The sequence below is a fragment of the Limulus polyphemus genome, unplaced genomic scaffold, assembly GCF_000517525.1.
Source record: "Limulus polyphemus unplaced genomic scaffold, Limulus_polyphemus-2.1.2 Scaffold2130, whole genome shotgun sequence".
Classification (NCBI taxonomy): domain Eukaryota; kingdom Metazoa; phylum Arthropoda; class Merostomata; order Xiphosura; family Limulidae; genus Limulus; species Limulus polyphemus.
Window position 1 is genome coordinate 107,913 of NW_013667740.1, and position 18,787 is coordinate 126,699.

Consider the following 18,787-nt stretch of genomic DNA (forward strand, 5'->3'; position numbering starts at 1 on the left):
GATTTAATGATGTCAAGTTTTCATGACATTTTCATTTACCTACGAAATATTTGTTTACACCACTACTGAACATTTGAAGAGGTTAAAATTATCATGGTTGTTAAAGAAGACTAATTTTATTCTAAAAGTGGATTATGTTATTTGCCTTATATGCATCTTTATAGTAGTAAATCACTGTTATATGAAGTGTACTTAATTTCTAGATAGTTCAAATTATTAAACTTGTTGATAGGAGTTTAATGCCAGAGATAGTCTTGTATAACTCAGTGAGTTAATCAACAAAATGTCCTGTAACTTGACCTTGTTATTGTTAATCATAGTAACATAACATAACATTTTGGGACAAAATGGGACCTATTGGTCCATCTCGGCTGTTCCATCCTCAAAACTAAATCAGAGGTAAAATTGATATCCTTGTTATTACTAACCATAGTAGCTCAGAGGTAAAATTAGTGTTTCTGGTTGTACCATGCATGTCCAACAGGCCCTGGGTTCTATCACAAGACATGCAAAATGTCAGGTTATTACATATAGTAAAAGGTTTAGTGCTAGATGAGGATGCTTTTAATGACATGTTAATATTAACACTAATGGTAAATCAGGTCTGTGAATTTTAACGTGTGCTGTATAGTTTTAAATAATTTATTTTCATGTACTCTATAATATTTCCTGTATATTTATTTTAGTAGGGATAGCAGACTGAAACTAAAGTGCTGGCTTGATCATTTTGGCAATAGACAAAAGTGTTTCTTTGTTTAATTTCTAACATTAGGAAATATTTTGATTGACTCAATTACTTTAAATTAGAACAGCATTTTTTTTGTGTGCAAACAAAATTTAAAAACATTTTTTTTTTCATAGAATTGTTAACCTTGCAATGCAGTATAAGGGAGTACGTTTTTTCCTGGGATTATACTGTCCATAAAGTACAAATAGTTTGGCAGAGTTCTTTTCACATCTGTATAATTATTCCAATCTTCTATATCCAGTACTTTTAGATATATGTGGAAGAACATACTTCTAAACCATAAACTACTGTAAACTGACAATCACATTGTATTTTATCTTTAAAAGTAAAATTTACTGTTTCTTTAAACAGATACTGATAAATAGTTGTTAAATAATGGTGTGAGATTCATGTAGTGATGTACATTAAAAAAAAACATTGTTCAGTGAAATCCCAGAGAATCAACTTGAATTGAAACTGTAGCATTTATTGAGTGTGAATAATGTTTCTTGCACAGGCTCCCTAGATGTTCATATTACCCTTCCTCCTTCCCTTGTTGACAATCTGCACTGGTGGTTGGACAAGGATCATACTTTGGTGAGGGTTCCACTTCCTCCCCCATCATCCAGATTTACATCTTTTCATGGATGCTTCACTTCATGGCTGGGGGGCATGGGTCGAGCAAAAAGTTTGTTTCAGGTCTTCGACAGAAAGGTGACGTCCAGAGGGCTTTGGATCATTTTCTTCTTCTTGCCCACAGTTGTCTGGTTATGATCCATACAGACAATTCTACGGTCGTGGCATATATCAATCACCAGGGAGGCACCCCTTCTCCTTCCCTTTGTTCTCGAACGTTGAATCTCCTGTTTTGGGCCCACATGCAATGTATTCATCTCTCTGCATGTCATGTTCTGGGTGCTTTCCTTGGTTACGGATCGTCTTTCCCGCCCAGACAAAATTTTTCCGACGGAGTTACCTTTATATTCTCAGGTTTTCCAGTGGTTGTGCTGTGCACTGAGGTGGGTACCCCATACCTGGATGCAATTTTCACTATCCTCAATACCAAGTTACCTCAGTTTTTTTCTCCGGTACCTCATCCACTTGCTTTGGCTGTCGACGCATTCAGTCAGGATTGGACAGACAAATTCCTTTAGGTTTATTCTCCTATCAGACTGCTTCCCAGGGTGATTTCTATCATCTACTCTGTGTAAGGTCCTTCTGATTGCCCCATATTGGCTGGCTCAACCATAGTTTCTGTGGCTGCTTCAGATCAATCTCCTCCACTGTTGCCTCCTCTATCCCTTCTACAGCAGCCTCAGTCCCGGGTAGTTCATCTCGCCATTCCTGCCCTTTGTCTTCATGGCTGGCTTTTATCCAGTCCTTGGTGAGGAAATCCAATTTATCATGGCAAGTAGCTTCATTGTTGGCATGTTCTGTTCAACCTTCTTCCATGAAGATTTATCAATGAAAGTGGAACATCTTCTGCCTTTGATCTTTGGGCCAGGGGTTCTTCTCTGCTCATCCCACTGTTCCTATTATTATGGACTTCCTCACTTGGTTACTTTATCAGGGGTCTTCAGTCTCCTCGATTGCGGGTTATCGGGTGGCCTTATCCCACACCTTTCATTTTTCCTGGTACTGTAAAGTTTTTGCCTTTTATACCTTGTTCCTCCTGTTATGTTTCTTCTAGATTCATCATCCTCCATGGCATGCAGATCTTCTAGATTGGGATGTAAATGTGCACTTCCCTGTGTTGTGGGTCATGGTGGGTGCACTTGGTTGTTGCTCTATACTGGGGATGGTACTGGTATGAGGTGGTTCTGGTATGTTTGATTTGAGAGGGATATATCTGTATTTCATTCTGATCACATGTGCTCTGTTCACCAATCAGTAGTGATAATTCTCCCTCTGGTTGGCTGAACTTGAGATGAAGATGGTATGATCCTCTTTCCTACTCCTGCATGGATGTCAGTTCCTGGGGGTAGAGTATTGGATGCAGTTGACTTGCCAGTTATGCTTCATCATGCCCTATCCACTCTACTCCTTGGGACACCCCTATTTTATACCCACAATGAGATGTGTTCCTCATTTTTGTCTGCCTGACTCAGTCTCACCTTTTCCATGTCTGGACGAAGAGTATACCTGGTACAGAAGTGGTGCACTCTTCCATATATCTTCTTCTTTGAGGGTTCCCTCTTAGGAGGGGGTGTCTTATGGACAGTTTTGGAAGATGCTTCTCTTTTCTCCCTTGCACCGGTCCCTCCACCTATTCCATGTGAGATTCTAGCTATGTATGTTAGCAGAAGTAAGATACCTTGTTAGAAGTGATAATTATTTTGCACTGACAATATATTTCCAACAGGTACTTACTTCCACTCACTCTTCCCACCTTTCCTTCTGTTTACTGGTGCTTAGTTTCTGCCTAGATAGTTAGGTAGAATAGCATAGAGGGAGTCACATGTGTGTGAGGCATGTCTAGTGGAGGAGGTTTGTCGCATGATAATTTGCATGCTTGAATTAGTTAAACCATGTGAACTGAGAGGGTATGTAGGAATAAAAGGCTTGTGACATGCAAAAAAATATGCAACTAGAGGGCAGCATTGAATAAGAATAGCTATGTATGTGATCAGAAGTAATTACTTTTCAGTGTAGGAAAATTATAACTTTACTAAATGTAAAATGCTTTAGGGAATTGATTTTGATAACTTTAAACTAACCATATATATAATTTTATTATGTTAAAATGACCACCTGTTCAGAAACCCATGAAACTGTTCACTTTTCTTCACTGTTAAATAAGGTGATATGGATTTTTTATAGTCTGTGAGTTCTAGATATTTATTATTTTTTCTGAAATTTGAAGATTTTGTTTTATCTATTGAATGTTTAGCCTATGGTGTATTAATTTTTAGCAAACTCTCCAAGAAGCATTTGGAATGGCAACAAAGCAGGCTGAAAGTTATCGACCACTTCAAGTGTTTTACCTTGAAAATGAAAAATTGAATTTAGCAGAATTAGTGAAACACGAAGAAGGTAAGAAAAAGAAGTTAATATTCATTCAAAAAACACTTAAATGGATTTATTTAACATTATACTACTTAATAGTTTTGTTTTGAGTTTACTTACTGATTATAAGTGTTATTTTATTGCAAGTTACAATTTTTACAGTAAGCAAGAATATTTTTGAAACAGGTACGACGTTTTGATCACTGGTGTATTCATTCTCAAGCACTTGAGAATGATTACACCAGTGATCAAAATGTCATACCTGTTTTAAAAATATTCATGTTTGCTGTAAAAGCTGTAACTTATTATAAAATTATACTAGTTACACTATTTTAACATTTTTATCTTACCTCTGTAGTAATTGAAACCTTTATAGTTACTTTCTCTGTTTTGGTAGCTAATTAAGAAATTTGTAGCCATTACACTTCTAAAATGACCATTGACATATGGCATATGAAAAATATTATAAAGAAGCCTTCTGTATGCACTAATCAGAATTCAATAATAAAAAAAGGAAGTGCTAAAAACTATGCATTAACAGACGTGATTTAAATCATTGTTTCAAAACCTGAAAATTTCCAGTCCATCTAACAAACTTTACCTGTTCATAAGTAGTCTGGTATGATTCATAATACAACACAAAGTTAACAGGGACCACAAATAGATGTGTAGTTTGAAGTATATTATATATTTTTGTTTTTCTTGAGTGATTTGTTTAAAGTGATTGTCAGTGTTTTGCGATGCTTTTATCACACTTGTTACCATAGAAGAAAGGGATCAAGCTTTAATATTTGTAATTCTATTTAAAATATTATTACATGGAGAATGTTTTGGTGGGGGAAATACCTTATTGCCTATTATACTAGCCATAACACATTCAAGGTCAAGCTTTCATGATTAAGTGCTACCATATATTTGTCCTGCACAACTAAGACATATTCTCTATGTTTTGAATTTTTGGTGACCCCTGTAAAATGATTCAATACACACACATATCCAATCAGAGAACAAAGAACTGTGGCTTCTCTAACTTTAACCAAGGAAACACAAGATTGTAAAATGGCCAATTTGTATTCTTATGGAGAAAATGGACTAGCAATATGTGAATGGTTACCTTTCACTGATTTACAGATAAACAATACCATAAAAACAGAGATATGCAAAATTGGTGTCCTCTAGAGAAATGTTGCAATCCCGTTGTACAGGTTTGCAGTGGTCAATACTGAACTGTTACAAACAGGTAAAGTCTGGAAATACTACACACATTTTTTATATTATGAAGCTATAGAAAAGCTAGCAGTTATTATAGCCATGACTTTCACAAGGAAAAGCTTCATGCACAATATCCAATAAACATGTAAACTCTGCTTGCTTTACACTTTTGACACATGGAACTACTGAAAAAGTATATGCAACTGTCAAATGACTAACCAAATATTTCTAATCTACTGTAAAAGTTCAGAACATTATATCTGTTGAATATATAAATAGAAAAAAACAAGAGAATGCACCTAAAATCATCTAAATTTTAAAACCTTTACTTAGGAGAATGCTGCAGCTATGCTCCTTCAGTGCCCAACCTTGGACTCAAAATATTTCAGGCTTTTTTATTTCTTTTGCCTATTCTTATCTCTGAATTACTCATGTCAGGGCTTGTCACTTTAAATTTATGTTAGAGCTGTGAATAACACTCTAGAAATTTTTTGGGGGCTCAATTATCTCTATGATTAATAGTTTGTCACATATGCTACTGAATCTGAATATTTTTAACATAAAGTTTTCATGATGTATGTAGTTCTATATGGACGGTTGAGTACATTATATTATATTAAAACAAGTTACATGACAACATCATTCGATATAAATGCGTGATGGAACAGAATGCACCATAATTACATTTTGACATTGTTTGGCATTTTGTAGGTAGTGTTATGCCACCAAAAGTTGTTATCTTTTGGAAAGGGTAACAATGCAAAATATTTAAACACTCAAATTATAAAGAAATGTTCAAAGTAGGGGTTTAGAAATTCCAAGATGGAGATATCCCTTGTACATAATGGCATTGGAAAACAAAGGAATATGGGTCAAGATAGGACACCAGGACCATCCAAAAAGAGACCTGAAACAAGTTGTACCTCAGCTGTGATAAACAAAGTGCAGTGTCTTATAACAGGAGAGAATTCACAAACCAAAGTTCTGTAGCAAAATCCATCTTCTGGCCCCAGGCAACAGTACTCAACATAAAGAAAGATCTCCATCTGGAAAAGTGACACAAGTCACATATATACAAGTTGTTTCAATGACATATTCCTTCAACCATCATATACCTCAAGCAGCTAGAGAATGAAATGGATATTCATCCTATTTTATATGAAGACATACTCGTAAAGATACTGGCATCAACAGCTGTGAATTTCTATGCAATTGGACTGTTGAAATAGGCACTATGAATTACCATCCTTGTACAATAAATGGATTATGGAAAGCATGGAGAGAGGAATGGTGTATTTTAGACATAACAGCTTTATGGTATAGATTTTTCAAAGGAAACTATGCTGCAGGGCTATTGTCAGGATGTAAGGTTGTCATGTAAAGCATGACTGTATATTGCAACACTGAGGTGGTGAAGTTCGAAAATCAATTAGATATAATGTATACAACCTCTATACCCTTTACAATTTGGCATAATTTTTGAAAGACACACTCTGTGCACTAGCCAAACACTTTATGATGACAGATTTATATTATTTCAATCTATAAATATTTTTGTTTTGTTTTTTTCATTTCTCATAACATTAAGGCGTCATGTTACATTTTAATGAAATGCATACTTAAAAGAAAAACATGTTCTGTTCCATAAGTGTTTTTTGATCCCATCCTTTTTACTTATAATAAATTCAAAACCTAAGCCCAGTAATTTTCTTCAGATCTAATGTTTCTTAGATGTAATATTCTTCATTAAATATTTGAAAAATGTACATTGATTCTTCTATATTTTGCATTGAAAACAAACTTTTGTGCCTAGTAGTCTTGGGTGTTTGGATGAAATGTTTTCTGAGTAAGACTGGATAAAGATCTTTGTTTCTGTCATCTACAGATAATTCAGTTTTATTAAAAATTATTCTTTACAGTACGTTTTATTTACATGAAAAATACATAAAATAACAAAAAAGTTTCAATGAGACAGGCAATCGGTGATAGTGCATGACGGAAAGAATTTGTTTGTATGTATCTTGTAAGTTATATTCTATTATTCTTTAGTGTTAGCTTTGTTAATAGTATTGATTAAAATGTTATATATATATATATATAGTATGTTTTATTTTATTATTTTTGATTAATCTAATGTTTTAAATTTATTTATGACATATATTTTTCATCACAAAACTTGTTTCGCATTTTTAGCTTGCATGTGGATTTATGACTGATCTAAATCTCTTAAGCTGCCCTATTGTGAGATACTATTAGGATTAAGGCTGAAAACATCAATAACAGTATGGGTATCCAAATGATTAATCGTGCATTCTCAATTTCTAATTAGTACAAGTTTTTGTTTTTTGACACTGCAAACTCGTAGTTAGAATGGTACATTAAATTAGCAATATTATTTACTGAGTTAGATTTTGTGTTTTATAACTCTCTCTGATCAGAGGTAACTAATAATTGTTTTTCTAGATGTTCAGTTCTATTCCACAATGTTATCCAAGTTTCATGAACAACATAAAATGGTTGAAGCTGTTCCAAAGTTTGAGTCACTTGGATTAATACTCGTGGATAATACTGTTTTACGGGCAGAGATACTTCCTTCACCCTTGAAGTGTATCGAGGTTTGAAGTTTTCTTTGAAGTCTTTATTTTATTTTTGTCATTTGAACATATACTAAATTATTTTACTGTGTTCATAATTTAGTTAACTTATAAAAGATATAGTAATTTATACTCTTATAAGACAAACTATTTTTTTGTTTTACTCCACATAAAAATTATACTATTTTAATGCTCTACCATTTTTGTTTTGCTTATTATGTAGCTCAACTTAATTTATCAGCTGCCTTGATTATTATTATATTTATTTCATTGTTGTGCTCGTCTCGAGTATGGTTTAGAAAAATTAAAATGATATAATTTGCATAAGCTATTACATCAAAGAAATAAGGATTTTAAAGTTAACATTACAGGGCAGAAAAAATGTCACACAGTATTGTTGAGTATGATTGTTACACAGTAGTTTTTTGTTGTGGTGTAAGACTGGAACAAGTTTCTGAGATGATACCTCACATCTGTATACAGAATTGCTACGTTTTTTGCTCATCTGCCTAAAAGATTTGCATGCCACTAGTCTTGAGCTAACTCCCACCTAAATTCATGTGTTTAATGGAAACTGTGTTGGTGCATGATGACATCATCATGCAGCAATAGCCCTCCACCAATAGGAGAGTAACACGACTTCCATGTGCAGTAACTCCCCTTAAACAGTTGCTCTCAAGATAACTTCATTATTTTCCTTAGCACTGTCTAAAATATTCATTCAATTACATGAGATTTGCAACAGTGTATTAATACGTAATATTTATTCAGTTTTATTGGTTGTTTGTCATTAAGCACAAAGCTACACAATGAGCTATCTGTGCTCTGCCCACCACAGGTATCGAAACCCGGATTCTAGCATTGTAAGTCCGCAGACATACCGCTGTGCCACTGAGGAGCTCATTCAGTTTTACTTGTTTCTTTTATTCTTAAAGAAACTAGAAAATCTTTATTCTACTTACCCATTGTAACTTCTTAAGTAACAGTAATTTCTGATTTGTCCCATGATAGAGATGATATTCCTAACACAGGATCTTAAGTCTTTGAGGCTTCTGGGGCTCATTTTTTGTGGTGGACATGACAGCCATTATTCCGTATGTTGTGGGTTCCTTCCTGCACACTGGGCATCTTTCTCCCATCCATTTGGCCGACTTTCCTTCTCCCCAGTTTCAACATAATCAGAATAATGGTGACTTAACTTGCTATTTCCTCATCATGGTTTACTCTAGGCATGACTTTATTTATAGAGGAATATCGTCACTCTTCTATTCTCTTTCTTGACATGATTTCACAGGTGTGTTCTTTTCTTTCTCTTTCCCCTTTGTTTTCCCTTTTTCACCTGTCTTTTGGGTCCATGCAGACTTATTTCTTTATCAACTAACTGCACACCCATGCTAATATTCTTCTTCCTCCTGGTCTACTTGACTGTTTTATCCTGACTTACAGCCATTCTTTGATTCCCACTCTTGTACTGTCTTTTCCTTGTTTTCCTTAACTTCTGCTTTCCTTCATAATGCACACCTTTTGCACTTTTGTCTTTGTTACCACCCTCTTACATTACCTCTAACTACTTTATCTTCTGGCAAAAGCACCTCAATGTGCTCTAGGGGAGTATTTTCTGGAGAGGTTTGTTCTCCTCTTTTCACTGCATTGACCCACAATTCTTCTTCCATTCTATCCTTTCTTCCTTTGTTCCTCTGCTGTTGGGATGGGTTGCTTTCCTAACAAGTGTATGTTCCCTCACACTGCTATCTGTAATCTTTGTCCATCTTTTTATCCAGAAATTTATGGGAGATTAAAGGAAATCTTGATAAATATTTAAATGATAAGGGCTAAATTTGAGTGTTTTATTTTTATTTTAGAGTTTAGTACAGTGTATGGGCCAACTAGATGGAACAATGGATCTTTGTTTTTCCCTAAATGTTATGTTATGTGTTGAAATTAAATACACATGAAGACCGATAAAATACAATATTTTCAGCAAGTAAAGCAAACACAATTTTTTTCTTTCAGCATATTAGTAACAATTTAGCCTTAAAAATATGGAATGCTAATGCAATATTCAGTAAGGTTATCCACATTTTGCGAACTTGACATCAAGTATTTGAGTAATACCTAACATTACAAAGGATTAATTTCAATGAAACTTTTATTAAAAGAAAAGACACACACAGAACTAGGTATCATATATGTTAATATTTCTGAATACACTTATAATATGAAGATTATTTGTTCATAAAGGAACTACATGTGCAATTTTTGTTTTAAAATGAAACATGGCTTTAACATGTTAAAATATTTCATTTTAGCTTGTCCTTTTTTTCTTTACAGATACTTCACAATCGGCTTCCAAAATTAGCAAAAATAAAAGTGGACTTGCTCTCAAATGAGACAAACACTGCCCAATCAAAATTAATGTCCACCCCTAAAAGCACAGTAGAACTTGTTGAGAGGCTGATATTTCTTGATAAGATTGAGCGAAGGGTAAGTTTCAACAAAAAATTTTATAAGCGCATAGAAATTAAATTTCCATGTGTTCTTTGTATCACTATAATGTCAGGTAAAAAAAAACACATTGGAGAAGATGATGTACTCATTCATGATGCTTAAAAAACATGTAGATAAATCAGTGTAATTTGTTTTAATTGAGCTATCTTATTTTTATTGTTATTTTAATTCAGAATATATACATGATGTAGATAATTTTAATGTAACTTTTTTCATGTGCTGATGCTGATTTTATTGTTATTTTAACATTATCTATGTGAAAATTACTCTCCAACACCTCTTCAGCTTGGATCTTATAACATTTTATTAATGTTTTGAAGTCTTGTATTTGTAATTGTTTCTTCATGTTTCTTTTCTCCAAAATCAAGTAGTATAAGTTCCTAAACTGAATTACATAAAATATATGTAATGTCTTTTATTGTAGAATATGATGTGTTATTTGACCATAATATATATACATGATAACCATTAGTGAATTTAGAGCTCAAGTTTATTCCACGGTGTCTTATTTGAAATTTTATTTTAATTCTTAAATTTAACAGATATTCAAAACTAAACTAGACTTATATATTCTGTAATGTGTTACTGGCCCATTTTATAGTAAGCTAATTTTATTTTAATGAAAAATAATTCAATCCACCTAATTCCATTACATTTTATATTTATTTATATGCTATTGTGTTATAATTTTGATTCCATTAAATTATGATTGTGAACACAGTATAGAACAATTTGTATGTTCTTCACAACTCTTTCAATCATGATCATAATTCACATGCATTAATATATACAATAATGTGATTAAGTTCTCAAGTTTACTATACAATACTCATTGTGTTAGTTCTTATCCCAGAAGAGTAATTATAATTTTATATTCCTGATATGCTTGAAATGCATCATAAATAGCTTGTAAGTTGCAATAAGAAACAAGTGTTATGAAGTGTTATCAAGTTTTTTACCTCAGTACATTTTCTTTTATTTTTATAGTGTATATAATGATTCTGTTTTAATAAATACTGATACCTTTTGAGTAATCCATAGTACATTGTTTGTGGTACAAAAAACTAGTACCAGGTAATATATTTCAAATTAATTACCTTCATTAGACATATGTTTCCAATTCTACCTGTATTTATTTATAGTACCCTTGTGGGTCAGATGCAACTTTTTGGACTTACGATGCTAAAATCCATGGTTTGATTCCCCAGTGAACAGATAGCCCATTCTGTGACTTTGCGCTGAAGGAATCGAAGTTTATATATATAATAAGTTACTTACCATCACCCTTGATTACATACATGATCTAAAACTCTGTCTATAAGAATGATAATAAGCTTTGAAACTTAAAATTGTAACAGATAGAAGACATGGAAGCAGGCTTAAGTGTGACTAGACAGTTTTATGATTTAATGGACTCGTACAGTGTACTGGTTCCTCCTGAGGATATTGCTGGATATTCAGTAAGTTTGATTATTGTTTCAGTATGTACTTTTTTTATAAAGCACATTTGTTAAGTTGATGTGTTTCTTTTAAGTTCAATATGTAGTTTTATAAGACTCCATGCTGATACATTCAGTTAGATATTGATTACCCTTGTCAGTATCTCAGTAAAATTGTTACAATTTTCTACTGGAATGTGAATAAATTTAATAAAAGATTGTTAGATCTATATCTAAAGAAAGTCTTTATTTTCCAATCTCAGTTTTATGGAGGTACTATAATATTATCATTCATTCTTAACAGAAATGCTGTATCATATTTTATGAAAAAAATGTATGATATTGAGTTTTAAATATCATGAAGCAGAGTTTTAAATGTACTGATGGTATAGATTTTACCTTTTTTTTCTGCTGGTTATATTTAATTTTTTTGCTTTATATTATAGTTGCTGGTGTTACGTTCAAAGACATAAAATAATGTATTGAAAAATTCACTTTATTTAATATTCTATTTTTATGATTAGCTTTTTAATAGTTCAGGTAATCTTATGCACCATTGTCCATCAAATGTTCATAAAATAGGATGTGATCAGTAGTTAAATATTATAAGTACAATATCATAAGCAGATGCATGATTGTTTATATGCACATGCTACGTGATCAGCTTGCAGCTATATCAGCTAGATAAAAAAAAATGTGGACTACATAAATTTTATAGACATAGGTTGTAACTATGATCTAACCTTTGAAAGCTAAGTTTTCAGCTCTATACATCTGACTTGAGGGATCTGTATTGAACAAAGCAATTCCATCACAGCATTGGTACCTAAGACATGAGTCTCTTACGTTAGTATGAAGACCACCACTTCTAAATTCTGACATGGCTATGCTCGAGTGCTCTGGACTGAAAACAAGAAGGATAAGTTGTATAATTTACCTTTGCATTGTTTTCAAACTGACTGTGACCTGTTGGCATCTAAGGTTGTACGTAATAATTGAAACAGTGCAATTTTTACAATATGGCTTCAAGGAAACAAAATAAGTGAAAAGGAGAAAATCTTATGTTGATAAACTAGAAACGTCTTTGACCCAGTGCAGACAGCATTCCTGCAAGAATAAAGGTAAAGTTAGAAACAGTAATGTTGAATATGCAAAACAAGTTTTAGCCATTACTCCAGCCAAAGAAAAAGATGTCACCCTGGCCAGATGGAAGAAAAACTATAGCAAAAATATCAGCAAAATCCAGGAAATGTTGAGAGATAGCTCTAAGAAAAGCTACAAGAAGGGTAGGCCTAGAGCCCAGCCACTCTTGAGACTTAGTACCAAAAACAGCTAAGAGACAAGTGTAAAAAGGAAGTAGGAATGGGAGCACCAAAAAGTAAGGAAACAAGGTAGGAATGGGTGGGATAACATTACAACACTTGGTTGTTTATGACATGGTGCAACCTCAAAGTGGGTGAGGCCATCATTCTTCCCATTTCTACTTTGTGTGGTTTTTGTAACTTGGTAATTTGTCAAACTAAATGAAAGATGTATATAGCTAAATTTCTCTGTTTTAAACTTTGTTTTAGCAACGAAGTACAAATTCATGTGTGTAATCAAATTACATGACCATAACAATGATATCATAATTGGGGTGTTTGATGTCAGAAATGAGACAGGAAGTTCCAATAGTCATATTTTGCTTATGGGAGACATTATAGCTGTCAGACTGGTAAGGGGGTAGGCCAAAAGAATAGTATCAAAACTGCTGATTTTTGAAATTTTTGAATTTGTTGAGTATTTAGAAAGGATTAGCTACTGCTAAAACTAAATTCAAGTCTATAATTGGACCAAAGTTCAAAGTAAAACACAAATTAGAAATGGGCAGAACAATGGCCACACCCACTTTGAGGTTGCACTGTGTCAAAAACCACCAACTGTTGTAACGTTATACCACCCATTCCTACTTCCTACTTTTTATTTCAAAATGTTTTACACTTGTAAGACTACAAATTAAATGCAACAATTCTGATTCCAGAATCATTGATAATATCCATTATTGAGGAATTTAGAGAATCAAAATGATTAATTGTCTTAATGAAAAAGCTGGTCTTTTCTATTCCAAAATATATAACATATGGAAGATTCAAACTGATAATAAATTTATATAATTATTTGTGATTCATATTATTTCTTCAATTTAATAAAAATAGTGATTATTTATCAAAAGTTGTTTTATTAAATATGTCTACCCAGTTCCTGTATTCTTACATTATTACTGTATTTTCCCACATAAAAAACTTCATTTCTAGAGACTAATATGTGAGAAGTTTGCTTATAGCTATGTGACCTTTCTTATCTTTCTTTATTCACATCTTGTAGGCTTTCATTTTTTTTTCTTTTTATTAGCTTCATTGTAACTTCATTGATTGTAACCTTGTAAACTTTAAGCCTTTTACAACACGATTGATGCTATTGTCCCCTGTAAATTTATACTGCACTTTTTTATTCATGAAAGTCAGTATCAAATTTGAGAACACTGATGCTCCGGAACAGGAAATCACATGTTTTTGTATCATTCCAACTATAGACTGCAATAATTGTATTTTATCAGGGTTTTGGATATGGGCTGGGATTCTTTTAATAATAAACAGACAGCACATAATCTATTTGTTTTAAAATAATATATTCAAAACAAGTCCAACATATGTACAAAAATTCTTTACACTATAGGATATCAAAGTTGTATCTAAAATTCTAAATAATTCTCTTTTTTTTCTTGTTATCACAATATAATTAGTGATAAGTTCATTTACGTTCTTCCGTGGGTTACCACAGTTGTATACAGAGCTTTAAGTAATTATCTTTGATGTCAAAAGTCCACACAGTCTTGTTCAGTTACTTTAGAACCCAACTTACAAGTTGAATTATTCCTTCTCTACTCTTTTATCACAATAGGATCAGTGATAAATTCACTTTTGTCACCCCATGAGTTACCACAGTTGTATCCAGAACTTTAAATAATTGTCTCTTTTTCTTCTAAGTCCACACAGATGGGTTAAACTACTTTAGAACACCCTTTGACAAGATAAATTATTCTCCTTACCTCTATTAAATTGTGAAACTCACTTTAAAATATCTCCCGTTAAGGCTAAACTAACAATCACGCAGTCTAACTTCACTTTCACTGAGTTAAGGTTTTCTGACTCAATGTATTTGGGCTCACTTGGTCACCTATATTTATATATATACATTGCCCAACTGAGGCCTAGAAATTTCTACAAACTATGAGACGCTATGATGTAACAATACATAGTTAAAACAATGAGAAAAATACAGAAGGTTCGAGTAATGTGATGTCAAATTGCAACAACTGAATTACACACACAATGTACGACTCTTAACGAGTTATGTAATGAAACTTGTCATAACTATCACATTTGAAATAATTTTTTTAACACTCTTGTTATGAAAACTAAATAATCATTAAATATCAAATCACTAAATATGCTAAATAATAACTCTTAAACTAAACAGTCTTGTATATACAACATATTTACTTGATATTTAATGCTGTGTCTTGTGAGAGAAGAAGGAGCCATAATTATTTTATAATGTAAAAATACTCATCTTGTGTGGTAAGTAAAACAAGAACAACCAAAAACAAATGATAGAAAGCATAATTGAAAATTAGATGTTAGCCTTTAGAGCAGCATTTGTTTTTTCATAAGTACTGTATGTTTTTAATATAACTTAGAATATTGTTTTTATTTTTATATAGGCTTTAGGTGGTTTGCTAAGTCATTTGCAGACAACTATCGAAAATGAATCTTCAGAAAGAGAGACATACATAACAAATTTGAACACATCACTTCTTAAGGATATTGAAGAACTCAAACAAGAAGTGAAAGAGTTAAGAAAAGATGTTGAGGTAAGAAGGGTCAGGCATTGTTGCAAAGTCATGCGTGCTCTACACGTTATGGCTATGGGTGCAGCATAAGGGTGACAGTCAAATCCCACTACTTGCATGCAGCCCAAGGGCTAGAAATGAATGCTGTTGACTAGTTGCCTTCTCTCTAGTCTAACAGTTCAAACATTAGAGACAGCTAGTGCAGATAACCCTTGTGTAGCTTTGCATGAATATCTGAAATAAACAAACAAGAGGAAATAAAGAAGCTTTTACAAATGTCTTTCACTTAACTTACTAAGACAAGTTAAAAATAAAATTTTACGTACAGAAAGATTAGCTCACCCAATTTAAGGATGGAAAGTCAATGTAATACTCTTAGTATTATCTTGTGTGAAGTTAAACATGAAGAATATTCTTGAGATTTAACAGTTTTATTTGCTAGATAAAAAGAAAGTACCTACACAATATACCTAGTTAAACAGATATCAAATACAAACATTCATCTTTTCATCAGAGTAAGGGTTGTTCTCCTCTAACATGTTGTTATGTGGTTGCTTTTATACTCCTATATATCCTTAGTCTAATAAACATGCACAGGATGATAAAAAAACTTATTATTACAATGAATGAAATAAATATTTTTGACAAAAATGTCACTTTTTAAAACTCTTTATTGGTTAATCCAGAATATGACACCAAAGTTCACACATTCTCGATACCATATGTTAACATCTTATGTTAACTTGAAATTTAATCATAAGTTTTAGAACTCAAGATGATTTTTAATGTAAAAATGTCTATTTTAATTTGTTAGGTTTTGAAACTGAAATGTTAGTGCTATAATGTCATCAAACATCTCCTTACTGTTTTTTATATTATATATAAACCATTTCCATAATGTAACTTATCTTTCTGTATCTATGTGAAAGGGAAAGAGTGGAGGTGTGTATTGTGTGCCTGGAGATGTATATATGTGTGATTTGGAATTGTAAGAGTCATTAACAAAATGAGGGTTTGAAGTGTTACAATTTCCTTTGTTGTTCTTAACAAACAAACAAACAATTAATTGTTCTAAAAACACTGTAGTTATTTTTGTGCAATATATATATATATTTTAGGAGCCATTTCTTATGGATGTGAACGCCGATCCACGGAAAGTTACAGACTTACTTGCTTCCTTGGCTGTGAGGTTTGAACAAATAACAGGACAAGCATCCCAATATAAAGAATACCAGAGAGATTTTCAGGTTTGAAATTTTAGAAAAGAGAATGTTTATAATGATAGTAAAAATGGTAGCAATGAAAATGTTGTAATATGAAAAAAACTTGCATAAAAAGTGTCCATACTTGAAATTTTAATATGTTTTAATTTTTAAAAACGGAAATTTTGATAATTTCATTTTTTCAGAAAAACATCAAACAATTAAACACACTGTAAGAAATTTCAGTTTTACAGCTAGTTTTTTGTGAGTTGTGATAGTTCTTGGTTTATCAACTTAGTCTGTTGTCACTTAGAGTTAAAACTTTATAGCTTGAAATCTCGTATTTATTTACACAATACTTTACTGTTTTTTCAGCATCATTTACCAGATACTGATGAACAATTAGCAAGAAGAAAATGATAGCATTTTAGGCCAACGAATATTATTTTTTCTCTTCTCATCTCCACTCTAATAAATAAGTTAAATTTTTCACATCGCTCTTTATTACTGATGTATTAATGTTAACTTATTCATAAAAAAAATGTATAATAACATTTTATCTAAAGTTAGGTATGCTTTACATAAAGAACACAACCATTATCTCATGTTTTTAATATGTTTCATTATTATATATTTTCTATTTGTGCATTAATGTGGCTTAACAGAGCAAAAAAAAAATGTAAGAAAATAACAAAGAGCAAGAGATGCAGTATATATATGTATAGAAAATTAATAATTAAACAGTCAAGCAAAATAAAATCAAAAGGAAGGACTGTGTTAAAAACAGCAACTCCAAACCTGTGATAAATGACATTTAAATGAATAAAAACAAGCCCAAACAAAATTAAATTAAAGATGCTGCATAAATTAAAAGGACCTCCAGGGTGCAGGCTGTAATGAGGGATATAAAATGTGCCCTGGGTTGTGGAGGTGACTGCAGAAGTAGGACCCACATTGTGGTGGGGATACACTGTCTATCAGTCTAATCCTCCAATCCCCAGTCTCATATGAAGAAATTATCAAAAAAATGCAAGTTGGAGAGCGAGATGTGGGTACTCAAGCCCACAACGTCCCACATCTATATCACCCTTCACTGCTGCATACAGTTGTGGGAAGGTGACTGCTCTCCAAAATAAAAATATAAAAGAAGGAGAAAAAACAATATATATATATCTAAAAAAAAACGAAATAAGGTAGTACCTTATTTATAGCCTGTACCCTGGGGGTCTTTTTCATTTATGAAGCGTCTTTAATTTAACTTTGTTTTTGTTAATTTAAAAAATCATTTATCACAGGTTTGGATTTACTGTTTTTAAGTATTAATTTTCTATCTATATATATATAACAATAACAGGTTTAATAAATAAACTTAGTATTACAAAAACTGTTTAATCTCGAAGTCTAATTTCAAGGGAGGTCCAGTTCAATCTACGCTTTGATCAACATGTGTCAAGTTCCTTGATGCAGCTCCAATGGACAATTGTGCTTTTGTATGTTAAAACGTGGCCCTGGAAGCTGACATCCAAGTACGTTGAAGAGTCAGTAGACAATTTGTGGTTTACTTCCCTACCTTTTGCTGTAGCGCCAAGGGCAGCACGTGACCTGGAACATATTTATTATCTCCACCACCGAAGGTGGACAAAGGTGGTTTTCACCCCCCGTGTGTGTGTGTGTTTGTTAACAAGATTTCTCAAAAAAGGCTGAATGGATTTGGACGTAAGTTCATATACGTTTGGACTATGACCCAAATTAGAAGTTATTAGTTTTTGAAGGGTCAAGGTGAAAGGTCAAGGTCACAAAAATCCAAAAGATCCGTATCTGTTAACATGGAGACCGATTTTTCATACTATTTTTGATCTATAACTCAAAAATTGCCGGATTTTGGATGAAACGTGGTGGACATATGTAGAATGTTATTCCTCGTTGTTCTACCAAAAACAATCCGTGTCCGTTGATAACGACGGATATACGGACACGTTTTTGTATTTTTTAAGAGCCGAAATTTATCAAAGCTGCGTGGCGGAACTATCTTTTTTAAAAGTCAATTTCGCTAATAGTTCAGGTTCAAATGTTTCACTGTTTGTAATCCTGTCTATATGTTCACTCAGTATGTCAGCTAACCCGCGTGCTTTCTAACCAGTAAACACAGTAAAGTGTATTTGTAAAATAACACTAATTTGTTCAACGAATTCAAATTCAATCTGAAA

At 32.6% G+C, this 18,787-nt stretch overlaps 1 protein-coding gene across 1 annotated transcript in view; it reads left to right on the forward strand.

Moving 5' to 3' along the window:
- LOC106466035 (dynein heavy chain 6, axonemal-like) overlaps positions 1 to 18,787 on the forward strand; it is a gene marked incomplete at its 3' end in the record, with an annotated part of 122,432 nt that overhangs the window by 23,526 nt on the left and 80,119 nt on the right. Inside the window, 6 exon segments of the mRNA XM_022393994.1 lie at positions 3,640 to 3,760; positions 7,409 to 7,560; positions 9,871 to 10,023; positions 11,406 to 11,507; positions 15,250 to 15,399; positions 16,497 to 16,625. Coding sequence (XP_022249702.1) covers positions 3,640 to 3,760; positions 7,409 to 7,560; positions 9,871 to 10,023; positions 11,406 to 11,507; positions 15,250 to 15,399; positions 16,497 to 16,625 — 807 coding nt within the window.